The sequence below is a fragment of the Chelonia mydas genome, chromosome 22 (genome assembly GCF_015237465.2).
Source record: "Chelonia mydas isolate rCheMyd1 chromosome 22, rCheMyd1.pri.v2, whole genome shotgun sequence".
In the NCBI taxonomy this organism is placed as follows: Eukaryota; Metazoa; Chordata; order Testudines; family Cheloniidae; genus Chelonia; species Chelonia mydas.
In genome coordinates, this window is record NC_051262.2 from 18,444,835 (window position 1) to 18,464,107 (window position 19,273).

The 19,273-nt window shown below is 47.2% G+C and overlaps 1 protein-coding gene and 1 long non-coding RNA gene across 9 annotated transcripts in view; one reads left to right on the plus strand and one right to left on the minus strand.

Annotated features, from left to right (window-relative positions):
• Positions 1-3,004: 3,004 nt before the first annotated feature.
• LOC122463544 lies at positions 3,005-9,396 on the minus strand. Its single transcript, XR_006287010.1, has 2 exons — positions 8,458-9,396; positions 3,005-3,222 (listed from the first exon to the last, which is right to left on the minus strand). It is a non-coding gene; the product is annotated as an uncharacterized LOC122463544 (long non-coding RNA).
• A 4,356-nt stretch (positions 9,397-13,752) lies between these two features.
• KMT2A (lysine methyltransferase 2A) overlaps positions 13,753-19,273 on the plus strand; it is an 87,250-nt gene continuing 81,729 nt past the window's right edge. For 7 of the 8 annotated variants that reach the window (XM_037882126.2, XM_037882128.2, XM_043534037.1 and 4 more), the window contains exon 1: positions 13,755-14,114. In XM_037882126.2, the coding sequence (XP_037738054.1) occupies positions 13,770-14,114 (345 nt within the window). In that variant the 5' untranslated portion in view covers positions 13,755-13,769. Of the gene's footprint in view, positions 14,115-19,273 lie in introns of all 8 variants that reach the window. The other variant, XM_037882131.2, reaches the window with a different exon arrangement.

Sequence of the window (19,273 nt, forward strand, 5' to 3'; positions counted from 1 at the left end):
TGGCTTCACTAGACAAAATCCAGCCTCCTCCAAAGTAAAGATATAGAACAAAGCATAGCTTCTGGCACCTTAGAGACTAACCAGTTTATTTGAGCATGAGCTTTCGTGAGCTACAGCTCACTTCATCGGATGCATAGCTATGCATCCGATGAAGTGAGCTGTAGCTCACGAAAGCTCATGCTCAAATAAACTGGTTAGTCTCTAAGGTGCCACAAGTACTCCTTTTCTTTTTACGAATACAGACTAACACAGCTGTTACTCTGAAACCTGAAGCATAGCTTCTGTTCCTTAGCAGGATCTCTAGGCTGTGAGGTTACAGTATTGGTAGAAAAACATGATTCATCTTAAGTTTGCTGGCTCTAGAGCGTAGCACCTGACCTGTGCATAAATAGAAGATATTGGCTTACACTGCTAATAACTCCATGAGCACAAAAGTTCATTAGCAAGGACAGAGGGAACAAGCACTGAATTTCCAACAAACTTCTGCTGAAATGGGCATGTAATTTCCACTACTTCATCGCTAAAGAAAACAAAGTAGGGGCTCTCTTCTCTGCATCCAACAACACTATACTTGCCGTGAAACTGGGTATTACATGTACTGGAAACTAGCTGTTTCATAGCTAGTAAAAGCTAGTGAGTTGGAGTCAAACATCTATGCTAGCTATTTTGATAGGGAATTATGATCTGCTACAATCCTCTCTTGGCTTGCCCTGTGATCTTCTGAGTCTTGCTTTCAGCTGCTTGGTGAGCTTCCAGTACTCTGGGCTCGGCTATTCTGTGTGACATTAGAAATCTCTTGGCATACTAGGCTAATACATAGATTACTCTTGTCTTTGGAGCAATAGCATAGGCCTTTGTCAAAAAACTTTTTTCAGTGGGAAGTCTTGCATTTATCATTTTATTGTGTAACATCCTCACTGTGCTTTCTGAATCGATACCTAACTTCACCTGCCCCTGAACTGTAGACAGTTATGGGGTGTAGTTGCTGCAGTTCTATGGCATCAACATTTTGGATGAAAGGGACAACATCCATTTGAAACAGGAAGTGTTGGAATTAGGCGAGGACACCACTGGTAACAAGCCTTGTCTTAAGTCCCTTGGTATCTTAAATCACCAGAAGTGGTCTGGGTCTTGACCGTTCTAGGAAGCAACTTTTTTGCCACTGGTTCGCTACTGGTGAAGGGGGAGGAGGATGGAGATGGCTCTACCACACTGACAGCAAAGTACTCCGCACTATTCTTATACTAATAGCCAGTTTGTATCCAGTAGGTGGCTAACATTTGCCAGTCAGTGAATGACAATCTCAGCAGATCCCCTTCACAGAGATGTAGTAGCCACTACTTACCCACCACACATTCCACTTTTGATTTGATATTTTGCATTTCCAGTAACTAACTTGCTTCAGAGGGGATACCAATACCAGACTCCTTACCAAGCCTGCTCTTACACTATTCCTGCCCCTGTTCTCTAGAGATGGGAGCATGGGGCCCAGGCACCTTTATGTCTGTAACTACTGAGTAAGCCTCACATTAAATGCATTCATATTAACATGAAGAATTCCTGAGCCAAAAGGTAGGATACCTCACCATCTGGTGGAGTTCAGGCTTGATAGAATAAGCTGAGACACCAGCAAGAGAGAGCATTCTATTATTCTCTGTAACATGAGCCATTTAAAGCTTTATTCGTCACATGCCAGGACTTCAGAAGTGTGCCTTTCACACTTGGAAAGCATAATACAAATAGCAGGCTCACCATATACAGCTCTGATTAAAGTACTTGGTAGGGTTGCCTGTTCCAAGCAGGAGAGATGCTGACGTTTTCTTATGGAGCAAAAATGTCTTGCTCATAAGCCACAGGTAACGAATCTTTACTGGTGTCTGGCTGACCTTGGGCACTGCTTTCAAAACAAGAGTAGGTAAAACAATGGAGTGCTTTTGTCACCGCTTCCTTGGGCAATCTTGGAGTAATCTTTGAAGAACTAAGAAAAGGAGTACTTGTGGCACCTTAGAGACTAACCAATTTATTTGAGCATAAGCTTTCGTGAGCTACAGCTCACTTCATCGAATGCATACTGTGGAAAATACAGAACATGTTCTTATACATACAAACCATGAAAAAATGGGTGTTTACCACTACAAAAGGTTTTCTCTCCCCACACCCCACTCTCCTGCTGGTAATAGCTTATTTGGGCATAAGCTTTCGTGAAGAACTAACGCCAGCTGCATCCTGGTGGTGCTCTTCCTTCTGATGGGTTACTGAGTTGGGGCACAGGCGTAGTCTGCTGCCACTTTCTGATGACAGACACAACTGTGCCCCTAACTAGCTGTGGCCATTAAAAATGTATTAATAGTATTGCTGTAGCAACTAGAGGCCCAAATGGAGACTGGGCCTCTATGCTAGGCATCACACAATAAAAAGATGTGCTCTTTGGCACTTGTTTGGTTTTTTTAACCTCAGGGTTCTGCTGAAAACTCTGGGACCGATTCAGTCCCCTATTAAGTGCCCTTCATGCTGCTCTAGCAATGTAGACAAGTTGCTGCATGTGATTTTATGCCATTCCTGCTGTGTGGATGGAGTGCTTGACCATTAATCTTTTCAGTGCCTTAGAGCAGCTGGCAGTTGGGGGCAAGATACTCTAAATTACAATGGGGAACAAGTTGGCCTCGCAAGATCAGGTTATGGGTGGCATAAAGGTGACTTAGTCACCTTTGGCCCATCTCCTAGTTTGTGCCTCCTGAAGGTTGCAGCATAGAATCTGTCTCTTCTGCCTAATTTTCCTTGTTTGAAGTAATTTTTTGCTTCCTGGCCCAAATTGTTGGGTGGTGCTGTGTATCTCAGTGACAGATAGATATTAATTTATATTACCCCACCTGATTAAAGCCCATTGTGCTGTACAAACACTGAGTAAGAGACAGTCCTTGACCAAAGTTCACAATCTAAATGGGTAAGAGAGGAAGTAGCAGTATCCCCATGTTACAGAGGGGAAAAGGAAAGTGAGCCAGAGAAAGATTAAGTGATTATTTTATATAAGCTATTGAGAGCCTTTCAAACAGCTGTGTAGATTTGAGTGTTACTGCCATCCTCACGGGCAGTTCTAGCCAGGACTCGGAGAATAGCCTTCTGTATGGTTGCACTGGAGGGAACAGACAAGAAGTGCCAGTAGGGAACTCCATCTGCACTAGGACCCAGGAGCATTTCTCCTCTCTGAAGGCTAGGCAGGTTCTGTAAGACACCCCAAAAGCTGTTGAACCAATCATTCACAACTGGGACCAGTGATGGGCAAATCTAGCAGTAGACTCCTATGGGAGGAGCTTGGGCTGCAGAGAAGCTTAGGGACTCAGTTCCCAGCTGTCTGGAGAATGACAGTGTGTGGAATTACGTCACCCCCAACGTCTCTCAGTAGCTGACTCAGAGTGGCTTTCATGGCTGATAAGAGCAATAACCCACCCTCCCAGCAAGCAAGGAGACTGCTGTGCACCATCTGCAGAATGGGAGACAGGCTAAGCATGGATGGAAAATCCTGAGCCACCTCTGGTATCCTCGTCCCTGCTTCTAGGAGTGGAGAAGTTTGTTGCTGTATAACCTTGGGCTAGAGGGCAGGGTCTGTGCTGGATGGCTGGAGCCTGCAGATAAGCTGTAGTGAGTGTAATGTCGCATCATTTTCTGCTCAGGTTTTTCCTAGGCTACCTTAGATGGATCTTTGAGAAACGTTAGCTTCTGACTTTTAACCAAACCGATGAATGAGATGCTGCTGGCTTCTACTGCCTCCTCTGCCATAGCATTCATGGTTAATTAAAACACCTTAGCACAGCTTTGAACTGTTCCCTGCGTATTAAAGTCCTTACTCGTTTCCCAACAGACCCTGCATTTCTGCTGCTGCCTGATGTCATCCCCTTCCCTGCCTCCCACAAGGAAACAGCAGCCCTAGCTCTGCAGTGCACATGGCAGCAGAGGTTTACAGCTATTCCCTCTTTTCTGAAATGACTTTAAAGGGGAAGTGAAGTATAAATGGCTGCCCACATTTTAGGGCAAAGTCCTTTATCCAGGCTGTTTAACAGAATCAGGGACAGAAAGAGGACATTGAGTCAGCATGAGAGCTGCAACTGAAACCAGTGTTAAGTGCACACTGACAATAGTTAGCAATGACACTAGACTTGAAGAAGAGCTCTGTGTGGCTGGAAAGCTTGCCTCTCTCTCCAACAGAAGTTGTTCCAATAAAAGATATTACCTCACCCATTTTGTCTCTCTAATTTCAACTATGAGGCATTTCATCTGGAAAGAGAAGGCATTAATCTTTTCTTCCACAGCACGCCTATACCAATTTGTGAAATGTGACAGGGCACAACACAAGTTAAGAAGCATTAGGCTCCATCGCTATTTGGGTGGGATACATACAAGCTGTGCTGTGAGAAGTGGGATAAGTGACTCAGGAGGGGGGGGCTCTTTCTTGACAGTGTTGAAGTTTATGCTTCAGCTTGGTGTTGGCATGCTGTGCTACTGGAAGTGCTGTCTTATAGATGAGAATTAAGCTGAGATCTTGGCAGTTTGTGGTTATTAAAGATCCCAGTATTTCTTTTGCAAGCAGAGGGTTGTTATCCTGGCTAAAGTCTAATTCATAGAATTACACACTGCCTCCCTCCAAGTTTAAGTAAATACAAGACTCTACTTCTTGCACTAGAGCTGGTGTAGAGAGTTGTTGGGCACTGCTAAACAGCTGATGGATTCCACCCCAGAGGTGGTTGCATTTCAGTGGTGGGAGGAAATGGTTTCTGTTTGTAGCTTACTTTTGCAACACACTCTCAGCGTGAGGGTACTATGAGAAATGTCTCTATTCTTAATGCTATATTTTTCTCCAGAGCTTCCTAGCTGAATACCTTTGCTAATGTCATTTTCTATATGCAGGATGCTGCTATTCCTCCTCCTCTTAACAGGGACCCTTCCAGCCTTTTCCTCACTGGTTCTATTCAAGGGCTTTAGAGGGATCATCTCCCCATGTACTATGCCATGCTCAGTTGGCTTCCTATTTCAATTTATTTGTATTTGATACAACTTCACTGTGAAGCATTTTCTATACAAAATAAATCCCCAGATGTTTATATATGAAGCAGAGGCCCTTGGGAATGCAGCTGCCGGAAAGGAAAATCTTGTTGGCACAAACTGCCTGGGCAATTGAAATATACATGAGAGAGAATATCTGGTCCCTGTTTATGTTTAGTTCTTAAAATGAATTCAGGTTTCAGAGCGGCAGCCATGTTAGTCTGTATCAGCAAAAACAACGAGGAGTCCTTGTGGCACCTTAGAGACTAACAAATTTATTTGGGCATAAGCTTTCGTGGGCTAGAACCCACTTTGTCTGATGAAGTGGGTTCTAGCCCACGAAAGCTTATGCCCAAATAAATTTGTTAGTCTCTAAAATGAATTCAGTTGTACAAGCAGGAAGCTGAGAGCTACCACTAGAGGGCATACTTCCTACCTGCCCCTTACAGCCCCAGTGGGTTTGTCTCTTGGAGAAGTCGTGCTAAGAACACTTACTGTTTTGTCAGCCTTTGGTAGGTCATGATGTGCCTCAGCAGCTTGGCTTCGGTATCCCCTAACAAATAGGGCCCTTGCAGGAGGCAAGGCAGGTAGATTTGCCTCCATAAGAACATAAAAGGTAACTAGTCAAACACACACAAAGAAAGACGCGCTCTTCTCAATTGTTTTCAACCTGGATTTTGTTTGAAAGTAATTGTAACTTTTTTAAAATAAATTCTCTGCACAAAATGAACAGTAGATCCAGCCACAAGCCCCAAATGCAGCCTGGCATAAGCAAATGGAGAGAAGGGCCATCACAAGTGTAAATGTCCACCATTTTCTAGGCAAACTCCCCCTTTGGCAACTGACCCCTGAGAACACAGCGTCTCACAGAAATCGAGCTGGGTACTCTCTGCCTTTCATGAATGCTAAGTAATTGAGCCTCCCAACTCCCTTGCAAGGTAGGTCAGTCACCTCCATTTTATAGCTGGGGAAAGAGAGGCAAAGAGAGATTGAATAACTTTCCCAAGTTTGTGACAAGCAGGAAAGTAAGTCAGGGCCTCACCCCCAGTCTTTAATGAGAGACATTAAAGTTAGTGTATTTTTAAAGCCAGACATTTGCATCTAACCTAATACTAGCCCTCAATATCCTCTGCTCTGAGTTTAGCAAGCAATTAGTAATAGATCTATGACCTGTTCCCCCATTCCACTTCCAATTACTACACAGAGAGACTAACCTCATTATGAACAAGAGGCTGTGACACCAAATTATATATCTACTGAGCTCCAAACTTTCTTCAGAAGACCATAATATAGCTGTGACCTGCACATACAGTACTTTCTTTAGAGGCTATCTAGAATCTACTAACTCTCTTCCACACACACTTGCTCTTTTATATGAACTTTTCTCCCAGCATGTCTGACTCGGAGTTGGCCCTTTAAATCTGGCAACGCCAAGCAGGTGTTGCCCAAAGTAACCATTTTGTAGCTGGCAGTTGTTGACTGCACCTCCCTCTTCCCTTGCTAATAAGTGCCTGTTCTGTTTTTCCCTCTGCCTGCTGAGTAGATGGCCCTTTTCACAAAGGGAGGCATCTAATTTGAGACAGCATTGAAGTATGATGCTCTGTTTAGTGTAGGTCTCAGTAAGTACTGTTCTTCTCCCTCCACAATAAAGCCTATGCAGGCTGCATAGGGTCAAGTGTAAGTTCCTGGGGTTTGGCTTCATTGGTTCAACAGCAACAGAATACAAATCTCACCCCAAGCTTGGCTGTTCATAGGCTTTCCTGCAGGGTCTTCTTGTCTTTGCTTCAGTTCTATCTGACCAGAGATTCACTCCTGCATTTCCAGTGGCCTAATGTAGTTAACCATGCTGTACCAGCAGCTTTACTCAGCACTCTAACCTCTTTGTTAATGGGATGAGTCAACATCCAAGCATGAGGCTGCAGATCCTCCCATTCTATTCCAATTCCTCCAGGTAATCCAAGAATGGGGGTTTGGAAAACTTGTTCTACTCAATTCAAACTTGATGGGGAAACGTGCAACTTCATTTGGATACAAGGATTTTTTTTTATTATTATTTTGCTTCCTATCCTACACTGTTCTGTAGCATTGCCATGTGCTGTTAAACATCCTACCAGGTAAGACTATGTCACTTGAGAACCAGGTGAATCCTGTATATGGTTGTGTAGAATGAGTTTGCAAAGTGCTTTGAGGGTAATTGGTATGAAAGATCCTTGATGAATGTTTGATACTATTATTATATTGTGGGAAGGAATTGACCCTCTTTCGCCTTTGAGTGGCAGTGTAGGTGCCCTGGAACAGGAAGATATCTCTAGCAATTATGTATCTCCCTTGTCACACAGTACCTATCTGTGAAGGGAAATTGTCAGACTACTTAATGATGGGCTGCAGCACCACTAATTAATTAGAGAAAGAAGTCCTGTTTGGGATTACAATTGTGATCTTGACTTCCAAAACAAGTGCACTAGCGTGGGGTAAAAGAGCTACTTCCTGAAGGTAAATCACCAAACCTCTTGTTATAATTAACTCAGGCTTCCACTGTAGCTGACCTATCTATGCTGTTAATCCCCACCTACATTTACTGCTCTGTCCATGGATGAGAAGTTACTCAGGCTCAGACAAGTTTGACACAAGCAGGGTTTGTGACGTAAATGGCACATAAATGCCATGTTGCAGAGGCTGCCAAACTCACTTCATTTTAGGACAGGAGATTAGACTTGACTAGTGAAGTGGCTGAGAGGACCTGGCAGCATTCCACCCCATTCAGGGTGCAATCTATTTTAATGGACTTTAAAAAAAAAAAAAAAAAAAAAAGTCTGTATAAAAGTTTTAATAAAAAACCATCCTAATAATGCTCCCAAAGCAGGACTCCTGCAGCATGACAAGTGTGAAATAAAGGGATGACATGCCTACAAACTCAAAATGGGCTGGGCCAGCTATTCTGTGTTCTCTTTGCTACCACTGCAGATATTAGTGTTTGTTTAATGACTTTTCTCCCTTCTCATCCACCTTCTCCTTGATTTGACAATGATGCTTTAGGGAAACACAGTACATTATGTTCAGAATTTAGGTTTTCTTTTTAAAATTAATATTAATGGTATTTTTAATAGTTTAAATCCCAACAAATTGCTGTTTTAATTAATTAAAACCATCTCCTGCAGCATTCCTAAAACAAAGTATGCTTCTCAGATCAGAAGCCAAGGCTCAGAGAGGGAGCTCGTTACTGAGAATATGTTTCATCAGGTGTTGTACTGTATTTTTGAGGAAACAAGTCCTGATAGGACATCTGAATTGGATATCAAACCAATTCTTCCATGACAGATAAACTGGGAGTTGGCAGCAGGTAGACTGTGATTTTTGGGAGTGAAATCTTAGAATGACTGTTCTTCAGTCAGGTCAAAGTACTTTTGATTGGTTACTTACTGTTTTTTGTTGTTTGTTTTTCTTCCAAGAATAAAGTTCTTGCTATTTTAGCCAGACTTCCTCTGCAGAATTTGCAACCAGAGAGTTCTGTGCTAGTGCAAGAGAACAGAAAGAGAAACTGATCAGAGTCTAGGCTATTTTAATTGTTCAAATTGAAATAAGTATAAAAAGTAAACAAACAGCACAATTGGTGCCAAGTGAATTAGATAGTTAATGGGTGCACAGGGTCAGAAAGGTCTATATCCAACAGAGAATACTCCCTCCAAAACCGGGAATTGAAGTGAAGCATCCTGAATCTCTACTTTTATTTTCTGTTAGTAGATAGCTATGAAACCTACTGGCAAAGTGTGTCTCATCACCCTTTAGTGGCCGGTCCACATGGATAACTGTACACGTGCTATCCTTACTGCATTGGCTAAAGTGGTGGAGGTCTGTGCTGTGGATATAAAGGTGTGAATCCTGCTGATCACCTGAGTTGGAGGTCAATATATTTCCACTTGTTAGAATTTCTTAACAGTCTTTAATTACATGATCACATTCTATTTTTCCATAGGATTCCTGCCTTGTTCAATGCACAGGTTGGTTCTGCTTTGGAGGATGAATCAGGGTTATGTAGTGAAGGAGACTGTTGTCTATACTAGGACCGCTGCTTCATGTGTTGCAGAAGTTGGAAGGTATGTAGTGAATGAAGCAGGGGATTGCAAGAAGAGAAAGGGCGGTCTCATGGTTAAGACTGTATCATGAGGCATACACACAAAGGGGCTGAATTAAGGTTGTACAGGCAACCTTAAATCTTGGCTTTTCCTAACTTCTAAGTGCTTGACTTTACAACCTTAGCATTCTTTTAACTTGGAGTTTTGGATGTAACTTACCAATTTTAAAAAACAAACTCAAAAATAATAAATTCTGTCATGTGGAACAATATTGACCCACAACTTGAGTCATCAACAGGGTTTGGACCTTTAGATCCACAGCTTGACTTTGCATTCTCAATGTTTTAATGGAGGTGTTTGATGGAAGTATCCTTATTTTACAGGTGGGGAACAGAGACACACATTAATGAATTTGCCCAAGGTCACTCAGGGAGTCAGTGGCAGAGCTCGGAATTGAACCCCCCTTTCCGCCCCAATGTTCTAGTGCCTTAGCCACCAGATCATACTTCCTCTCGGTGCAGCCGCATGGTAAGGAGCAGGAGACATGGGCAATTGATTTATGTTTCAACTGCAAACCTGTCCAGAGTGAAAACCCCACATTGGTAGTAAATATTATGGCTGAACTCCCGTACCCTGGGAGCCAGAGCTGACCCTCAGGCACACCCTCTGTCCACCTGTGGGGGCCAGCAGCAATGTCATGCGTGGTTCTTATGGCTGTTTTCCCTTCGAGCTGAAAATGCAGCATCCAGTGAGGGCTTAGGAGGTGGGGCTCTGGGACCTCGGCGCTGGGAGGGTTGTAAAGAGAAAGAAAGCACACCAGGAGGAAAAACAGGTACGTGGGCAGCAGCAGATGGGCAGGGAGCGGTGCAGCGCAGCGCGGCTGGGGATGCAGTCATCACTTGCTGCTCTCCAGAGACCTGGCTGCGCAGGCAGGCCCTGCTCCCCTCGGTTGAAGTGGCGGCGGCGGGACGACACGACAGATTCCAAGTAGCACCAAAGTTGTCTTGTAACCTGCTCAGGGAGAGGTAGAGCAAAATAGATGGGGTATTACTGGGTGGAAGAGGAACTCTTGGAGTGAATGCTGTGAACAGGGGCAAAAACAGATTTGGTGGGAAGCTTCCCATCAGTTTCAGGATGGTCAGGGATGCAACCCCATGCTCTGGGTGTCTCTAACCTCTGACTGCCAGAAGCTGGGCAGGATGACAGATCGCTCAATAATTGCCCTGTTCTGTTCATTGCCCCGAAGCATCTGGCACTGGCCACTGTTAAAAGACAAGATACTGGGATAGAAGCAGCACACACATAAGCAGCTGTGGAGGGCACAGAAAAGGAGGTTACTTCCCCACCTGCTGATGTCCATCTGTGAAATGCAGTGCATGACAAAAACTCAAAATAAGAGAGAGAAAGATTATTCATTCATGAAATAGAACATACTGCAAGATGCCTTCCTTTAGTGTGATATTTTCTGTAGCCTCAGTTTCAGGATTCTTTATTTCTGGAGGGGATGCTAAATGTATGTGAAGTACAGGCAACCTGGGGACTAAAATTAGTGATGTCCTCTAAAATAAGGGGCATTTGAGAAGTATGAGAGAGAAGGTTTCAGCCAGTGATGAACAGGGGAGGAATCTAAGTGTCCCAGAGGTTCACTGAACCAGTACATTTGTTTTGGAAGCTGACATGCTCCAGAATCTCAATTTTCATTAGGAAAAAAAAAAAAAGGCACGTGTGTGTGTTCATTCTGCATTTAGCTCTGGACATGGTGAGGCCCATGTGGGTTCTTGGGGGATTGAGTTGCATGGTCTGGGTCCAGTTCCTATGGAAGTTCTCTGTGTCTCACACATGTCATCTGTGTGGGAGACAAGACACATTGCAGTAGTCAGGGCAGGGTTGTGGTACCTCATTAATTCTTGTTCATCTTGGTTGGGTAGAATTTTCTGTAAGTAGGTTTTAGAATTTGTCAGTTGCTGCAAGTTTTCAGGCTTGCTCCATGGTGGTGGTTTCTTCTTGGCTTCCAGTAGGAAGGAAGCCACCTGTAGGAGGAAAGTTCTGCCCAGAATGAGTCTGATACTGACAGCCAGCTGGAGGCTCCAATCCAGGGTGTGGCTGGCTGCGTGGGTGGGTCTGGAGAGATTCCCTGTGAGAACTTGAAGGGAAAAGGTCTGGGTAAGGAGGCTTAGGATTGTTGTATCAGAGTTGTGGTCCATGTGGACTTTGAAGTCTCCCAAGATGATGACTCTTGTGAGCTCCATCCCCATCAGATTGTGTGCATCTCTCTCTGTCCCTCTGGGAAGCCTTTGCTGCCTGGGGATCTCATCAGTAGGATGCCTGTATTCCTTTTCTCTGGATGAAGTGGATGCACTAAAAGAATTGTATTGAGTGAACTTTCTCTGTGTCTTTGTGTAGAAGGGAATGGAATTGTGACTCTGTCACCAGGCAGTTGCTCCCTACGCCAAATAGAGCAATCAGGGAGGGGAGACTGGGGGGGCCATTCCAGTTACAGGGTTTGGGGTGGGGGCTTGCTGGTGCTTGGCAGGGATGGGACAGAGAAGTGCTGGCTGTGTATGGGATATGTGATCCAGCTATGGCTAGGTGTGTGTGGATCCTAGCTGAGGAGCTGGTAGTGTATTTGGGGTTCCTGACTGTACAGGAGCTGACAGTGTACTGGGGAGCTGTCCTTTTATGGGGGGAACTATCAGTGTATTGGGGGTCCTATGTAAGACTGACAGGGGGTCCTGTCAGTGTATTTGAGGGGACTGTCACTGAAGGGAGGGTTATCAGTGTATTTGGGGGGCTGACAGTGAAGGGGGGGTGCTGTCTGGAGGAGCAGTCCTGACTGGGAGAGCTGGCAGTGTGGGGTCCTGACTGGGAGAGCTGGCAGTGCCTGAGGGTCTTGGCTGGGGGGGATGTCAGTGTATGGGGAGGGGGCTGGCTGTGGGGGCTGTCAGTACAGGGGGGTCTGGGCTGGCAGGGGGCTCTGGCTGGGGGGCTGTCAGTGTATGGGGGGTCCTGGCTGGGGGGGGGGCTGTCAGTACGGGGGGGCTGGGCTTTCAGAGGGGCCTCTGCCTGGGGGGTTGGCAGTAGAGGGGGGGGTCCAGCTTAGCACGGTAAGGGGGGGCTTCAGGCGGGGGACTCTGGCCAAGGGAGCTGGCTGGGTGGGGGAGCCAGGCTGGCAGAACTGGTGGGCTGGCAGGGGTCTCTGGCAAGGGGGGCTGGCAGGACAGGCAGGGGGTGAGGGGGGCTCTGGCTGTGTATGGGGGGTCCTGGCTGGGAGGGCTGGCAGTACAGGGGGGTCTGGGCTTGCAGGGGCACCCTGGCTGGGGTGCTGGCGGTAAAGAGGGGGGGTCCAGCCTGGCTGGACAGAGGGGGCTCTGGCCGGGCGGGAGGGTGCTCTGCCCTGGGGGCTGGCAGGGTAGGGGACCTCTGGCCGGGGGGCTGGCGGTAGAGGGGGGTCCACCCTGGCAGGGTGGGGGGGGCTCTGGGCAGGGGGGCTGGCAGTAGAGGGGGGTCCAGCCCGGCAGGGTGGTGGGGGGACTGGCGGTAGAAGGGGGTCCAGGCTGGCAGGGTGGTGGGGGGTCTCGCCCGGGGGGGCTGGCAGTAGAGGGGGGTCCAGCCTGGCAGGGCGGGGGGGCTGGCGGTAGAGGGGGGTCCAGCCTGACAGGGTGGTGGGAGGACTGGCGGTAGAGGGAGGTCCAGCCTGGCAGGGTGGTGGGGGGTCTCGCCCGGGGGGGCTGGCAGTAGAGGGGGGTCCAGCCTGGCAGGGCGGGGGGGGGGTCTCGGGCGGGGGGGCTGGCGGTAGGGGGGGTCCAGCCTGGCAGGGCAACGGGGGGACTGGCGGTAGAAGGGGGTCCAGGGTGGTGGGGGGGCTGGCAGTAGAGGGGGGTCCAGCCTGGCAGGGCGGCGGGGGGGCTGGGAGTAGAAGGGGGTCCAGGGTGGTGGGGGGTCTCGCCCGGGGGGGCTGGCAGTAGAGGGGGGTCCAGCCTGGCAGGGCGGCGGGGGGGCTGGCGGTAGAGGGGGGTCCAGCCTGGCAGGGCGGTGGGGGGTCTCGGGCGGGGGGGCTGGCGGTAGAGGGGGGTCCAGCCTGGCAGGGCAGGGGGGCTCTGGCCCGGGGAGCTGGGCAGGTGGGAGGGGGCTGGCCGGGAAGGGGGGTCTCAGGTGGGGGGTCCGGGCCGGGCTCGGGGGGCCCCTCTCGCCGCGCTCCGTGCGTGCCGGGGCCATGCCGAGTCCCGGGCCCCTCCGCCCCAGGGTCGGCCCCGGTGACGAGCCAGGGCGGCCGGCCCGCGCGCTCGGACCCGCCCCCGGCCCCGGGTGCCGCACGGCCCCGCCGCGGGGTTATGCAGCAGGCAGGGCCCCGGGCCCCGCTGCCGGGCCCGCGCCTGGCACGGCGCTCGGAGTTATACAGCGCCGCTATGGCAGCGTTACGCCGCATCCAGGCCCCGGCGCCGCGCTGTGGGGTCGCCCGTGCCCTGGCTGCCGACTCGCCTTATGCTGGGTGTCGATGGGCGGCGTATGAATTATCCAGCTGCCCGGGCCACGCCACGGCGGAGCCCCGCACCCTGTATTGCGGCGGCTGCATGCAGCGCCCCTACCGGCGCGCGCGGGGTATCCAGGCCCCAGGGCTCAGCCCGGCCCCGCTCTCTGGCTCGTCGCCTCACAGTAAAGATGGCGCACAGCGGTCGGTGGCGCTTCCCTGCCCGGCCCGGCAGCGGCGGCTGGGGCCGCCGGGGGCTGGGGGGGTCCCGCCTCCGCGTCCCGGCCGTGCGGAACCTACGGGCCCCGGAGCCGCCGCCTCAGGCCGGGGCGGGCGAAGCGGAGCTGGGGGGCCCGGGCTCCGGCGGGGCGGCGGGAAGCGGGGGAGGCGGGGCAGTGCCGGGCTCCGGCGGCCCCGGGGGCCCCGCGGCCGGCGTCGGACCCGGCTTCGATGCGGCGCTGCAGGTCTCGGCCGCCATCGGCATCAACCTGCGGCGGTTCCGGGCGGCCTGCGGGTCCGAGGCGGGCAGCGGAGAGGTAAGGACGGGCCGGGGCAGGGGACAGCCCGGCCTCGCGCCCGGCGGAGCCCCGCGCTGGGCTCCGGGAGGCTGAGCCAGGGGCTGCTCGCCCCGGAGAGCATCTCCCGCTCCGCCCTGGGCCGGAGGGCACACCCCTTCCGTGCGCACACCCAGCGGGCGGAGCGGCCCCGGCCCGCGAGCCGCTTCCCCGGGCAGGGCACCGCACCCCGTGGGGTCCGGCCTGCCGCCCCGCAGCTCAGAGCCTTCTGCCCCCGCTGCCGGCGGGCACAGCCCCGCTGCCCGCCTGGGGGCAGCCCGCCCCTCCGCCCCGCGCGTGGCGCACAGCGCAGCCACGGCGCAGGTGAGCCGCCACCCCACGCATCCTCCGCCGGCCTCCTCCGGGCTGGCACTGGCCCCCCTCCCCAGCCGGGGACAGGCCCTGCTCCCCTGAGGTGGATGTGGGAGGTGGAGGGGAGGTGGAGGGGATGTGGCAGCAGCCGCAGCAGCGTTTGGTAGAGAAGGAGATATGCCTCCCATCCCGTCCCCAGGCTGAGCAGACACTCCCCACCGGCCCTACTCGGGGGCAAAGAGCAGCCCGCCTCCCCCGCGGACAGATTGCTTCCCCCCAACTCAGACATTTTGTTATTGATCCTCTTCCTCGGTTCTTTCTCCATCATCCTTCTGGAGGAGGAAGGCGCCCTAGCAACTGCCTCTCATGGGAGGAAGGATAGGAGGGAGGGGTGAGGGTGGGTGAAGAGCATGTGCTCCCCACCATCAGTAGCCGCAGAAGGATGTGGGTAAAAAGCTTCCCCCCATCATGAGCAGGTAGGGCTGATAAATGACATTTACTCTTCCTTCTCTGTTGTGAGCAAGTGAGGGTGGGTAAACCACATCTACTCCTTCCCTTCCCTTGATCAGGAGAGGATGGGTAAAAAGGAACTTGCCCCGTCCCCTTTATAAACAGTAGGCGATGGAGGTCCACGTCTGATGCTGAATCTTTATTCCTTTCCTTCTAAAAGGACAGTTTTTCAGATAAATGCCTCTTCTGATATGTCTAGACATTAGAGTTTCTACATTTGTTTTCTTTAGGATTGAATGAGCAAAGGGATTTAAATAGGTAGGATTGGGGAACGTGAACAACAGCTGCTGGGGGCTGGGGAGGGGGCGGGAGGGATGCTCTGAAGTGCGCTTGACTGAAACAGAAAGGGAAAGATGTCAACAACCAGCCGCCTCCTGTGTGCCCTGCTGTTGGTGCCACAAGCGCGCGCACACAAATCCTGTTCAACCCTTCTCCCTTTCACCGCCCCCAGCTGCACCTGGGCTTGGAGGGAGACCCCAGGGGCAGAAAGGATGGGGGAGAAAGCAGCTTAATTGTAAAAAGGAAGGTTGGCATTTTTGTAGAGTTGTTCATCTTCCTGCCTTAATTTTTTTCAAAGCGTTTCTAAGGCAGCCAGATCAGGAGTCTGACAACAACCCGCCTTTTGACAGTGCTGGGAAGACATGATGGGGGCGTGTTACTTACTACTAGCTGCAGCATCCCCTTTTCTTGTTTCTCTCCTTTTTGAAGTACCACCATTCACAGCCTTCCAAAGATGGAATGTTTTCAGGCAACATACCAGGAACATATTTACTTTTGAAGGGCCAATTCCATATCTTGATTTAAAGGAAAAATCTCAAAATCACACTCTTAAAAACCAACAGGATCCCTTTCTTATGTTAATAATATCCAAAGTTATTAAAAATGAAATAATTATAGAAAGCTAATTTACTTCTCATAATTTTTACTGTTTACTTTTTGTATTGTCCTCATCTGGTAAAGTAAAACCAGGCTGGTCAGTTTCAAATGTTGTTTATAGTAATTTTCATTTTCTGGGGCAGTTAGCTTACCACTAGCACAATCCTACAGTATATGAATTGCATTGCATTGCAAGGGGATGTTTAATTACAAACAAACTATTAAAACAATTTCATGAAAACATTCCTTTTAATGTTACCTGAAAATTTTAACAAAAAATAAATATTTGTTTTAAACCACTCGAATTACGCAGGTGAAACCATCCCTTTACTTAATAACACAAACTCCCTCTGGCTGGATGTAATGATTAAAAGATTAGGTTAACCTGAAGTTACTGTATCAACTTGAAGGAAGTTAGTATCTTATAAATATGAATTGTCTGGTAAAAAATGAAATCTGAACAGTCAGCCTACTGATCATAGAGTTATTATTTTGAGCCATAGGAGGTAGAGGTAATAAAGAAAAGAGGATTACATATGGCAGTGGATTTTTGTCCTTTCATCCCCATGTGTATTTTGGAATTTAGAGACAATTCTAATATGTATTAGAAAATATTTGTGCATTTGAATCTAAGGACATCATATAAAGAAAGCAGTGAGGACAAACTTGTCCTTTACTGTTAATGAAGAAAATATTTCTTATTTTCTAAATAAATGCGTTTACTAAATGTTCAGCTAGCAACGACTTTTTGAAGATAAGCAGAAGCGCAGTATTTTGTGGTAATTGACAACATCTAATTACAATTCTGTATGAGGAAGAGCTTTGTTTGCTTGCAAGAATGGTTTATCTATTGGGCTATGACAAATGACCTTTTAATTTTTATTAAGCTGCTGAAAAACTCCTGCCTTATAGTGTTATGGAATGGGAAAAAAAATATAGTTTCCCTGATAGCTTATTGGTTGTAGCCTGGGAGGAAGCATTAGTTGAATTTCAAGTGACATCATATGGACCAGTATGGAATAATACCTGTTCAAATTTATTTAAAACTACATTGTCAATGGTATGCTGAAACTCCACAGTAGTAAGGCAGATACCCATACACACTAAAAGTGGAAGGCAACTTGAATAGATTCAGTATTTTTTCTCATAACTGGTAGAAACACATTGCTCCCTCCTGTGTTTTCAGTAGGTAGTGTTTCCTTAAGATCAGACTAGCTGTTAGTCTGTTGCTTTCCAGGGACTTGGTTATTTTAACAGATGATCTCTGAATATGGAGGTCAGAAGGTTCGGAGCATGTTCATCATAAAGATTACACTAATCTGAAGTAATACAGCATATTACTCAAAATCCAGCTCAAAAGTTTGTCTCTGTTCCCTGTTGAATGGGATGGAGTAGTATTAGGTTTAATATCTGGCTAATAGGGTTCTAGCCCCTGATTGTGACAGGAATTTGGGGGCAGAGCTTCTTTATCATCCTTACCTCCAAGAATCCAGTCTCCTTTTACCTAGGACTCATTGTACTTAAATAGTGTCCTGTGAAGAGTTGCATAACATCTACATTGTTCATGATTTCCATGAAGTCAAGGATTTTTCCTGAACTAAGCTGATCAAAACCTGCTGCTTACCTGCTCTAAAACGACTCATCCTGAGTTGAAATCTTAGTGATTATGTAATATTTTATAAGTCTGAATGGAGCTAGATGTAATGTCCAGGAATCCTTTTAGATCAAAATAGCATGTAAGAAATTGTTGTATTATTGTGTACATTTGTGTTATGGTTGATACTGTTTTTTAAGCAGCTGTTACTCTGGTCTGGTCTTTTTTATATAACTATCAAAAATGTGGTGTTAACATCAATTCTAATTTAATGCAACAAAATCAGAAAAACTCAGTTAAGTGTGGCACTCAAACTTTCACTTACCTCATTGTGCCATCGTCCAGAACACAGTTAATTTTACTTATTATGCTGCAAATCCTGGGCACAAAAGAGCCAAAGAAAAACAGAGGAGCTCCTTCAGAGATGATTTCTTGTTTCTGTCCATTCAGTGAAACTTTAACATTATTAACATAGTATGTGTTAATTTTCTTTGTTACTCAATAATAATGTAGGGGGCGAGGAAAGCCAATGGATCTCCTCCAGTCCCCTGCCAATGTTGATTTTGTGCAAATCCATTGCTTCTAGTACAGTTCAGTTTCTTTCACTGAGCTGCATTATCTTTTTTTTTTTTTTTATCTGTAGAATGAAATACTAAAATGTTAGGCTTTGACTTTGCAATAGTTAGGGGGAGTTTTCACATAGTTGAACCAAAACAGATTGAAAAAAATCTTGTTCACATCAAATCCTTTCTACTTGATCTGAGTGGAACCGTTACCTTGAGTTTAATAATCAGGAGGATTTTGGATAGTATTTGTTTACTTATTCTCCAGATGATAATATGGAATTTTTGTATAGTAGAAACCAAGAAAAGTGTTTATGTACAACTGCTCTTTATCAGAGTTAAATGTCAGCCAGTTATGTTGTTTCAAATAATGTTTAATTGAAGCTTTATGTTTAATTAAAGCTAAGCAAGTTAAAACAGTTACAGATCCCTGGAAAAGGAGTTTAAAATGAAAGTCAGATCTTAACAGTAATTGTAGTGGCACTGGTAGTGTTGTTGTAATTGTAAATGGATCATAATCTTCTATGAGGCAAACATCAGAGCTTTAAAGGTTTACTAATGGCTGACTTGTTTTGAAATTGCACTAGATACATGTGTTGGGAGGAGTGACTTTCTGTTACTGCCATAGTCATGCCTGAGCTGAATAGCACAGGTGATTTCTTTCCTGCACTTGCATTAAAATTTTGTATCTCAGAACTTCCTCTCCTAATTTTATGTTAAAGGGTCATTATAAAACTGTGTGTGTGTGTTTAATTTCTGAAGTACAGTTACAGAGCTCTGCCTATTAGTGGTAGCTTATTAAGTATGTGTGGATGGAGAGATTTAGACTATTATTAGATATTTATGTAAAGCAAATCCTGACCGATTAAATGCATGTTGTAACCACAGATATTGAACATTTCTTTTTTTCCCCACACCTGGTCTTTCTGAACTGTTCTAGGCTCCTTCATAAGAAATATTAAAGTTCAAGTATAAATAATAACCATACTAAACCAGGGTCCTTTTAGGTTTTTCTCAATGTTTCCTTACTTTGCTGAATGCTGGTTATATGCAGCTCTCAGAATACAAGTGTTCTGGGTTGTAGATTCTGAGAAAGTAGATTCTTTCTGATGGAATGTTTTATGTCCAACTTTTCAAAGAAGGCAATGATTTATAATGTACTGTTAGGTTAGGGGTGATGGTGTTATCTCTTACTGTGTCTTGGCATGTTAACACTATGAGCATCAGAACTCTTTGGCTATGCTATTCACAACACAATCCTTACAATGTTTTATTGAATTAACATT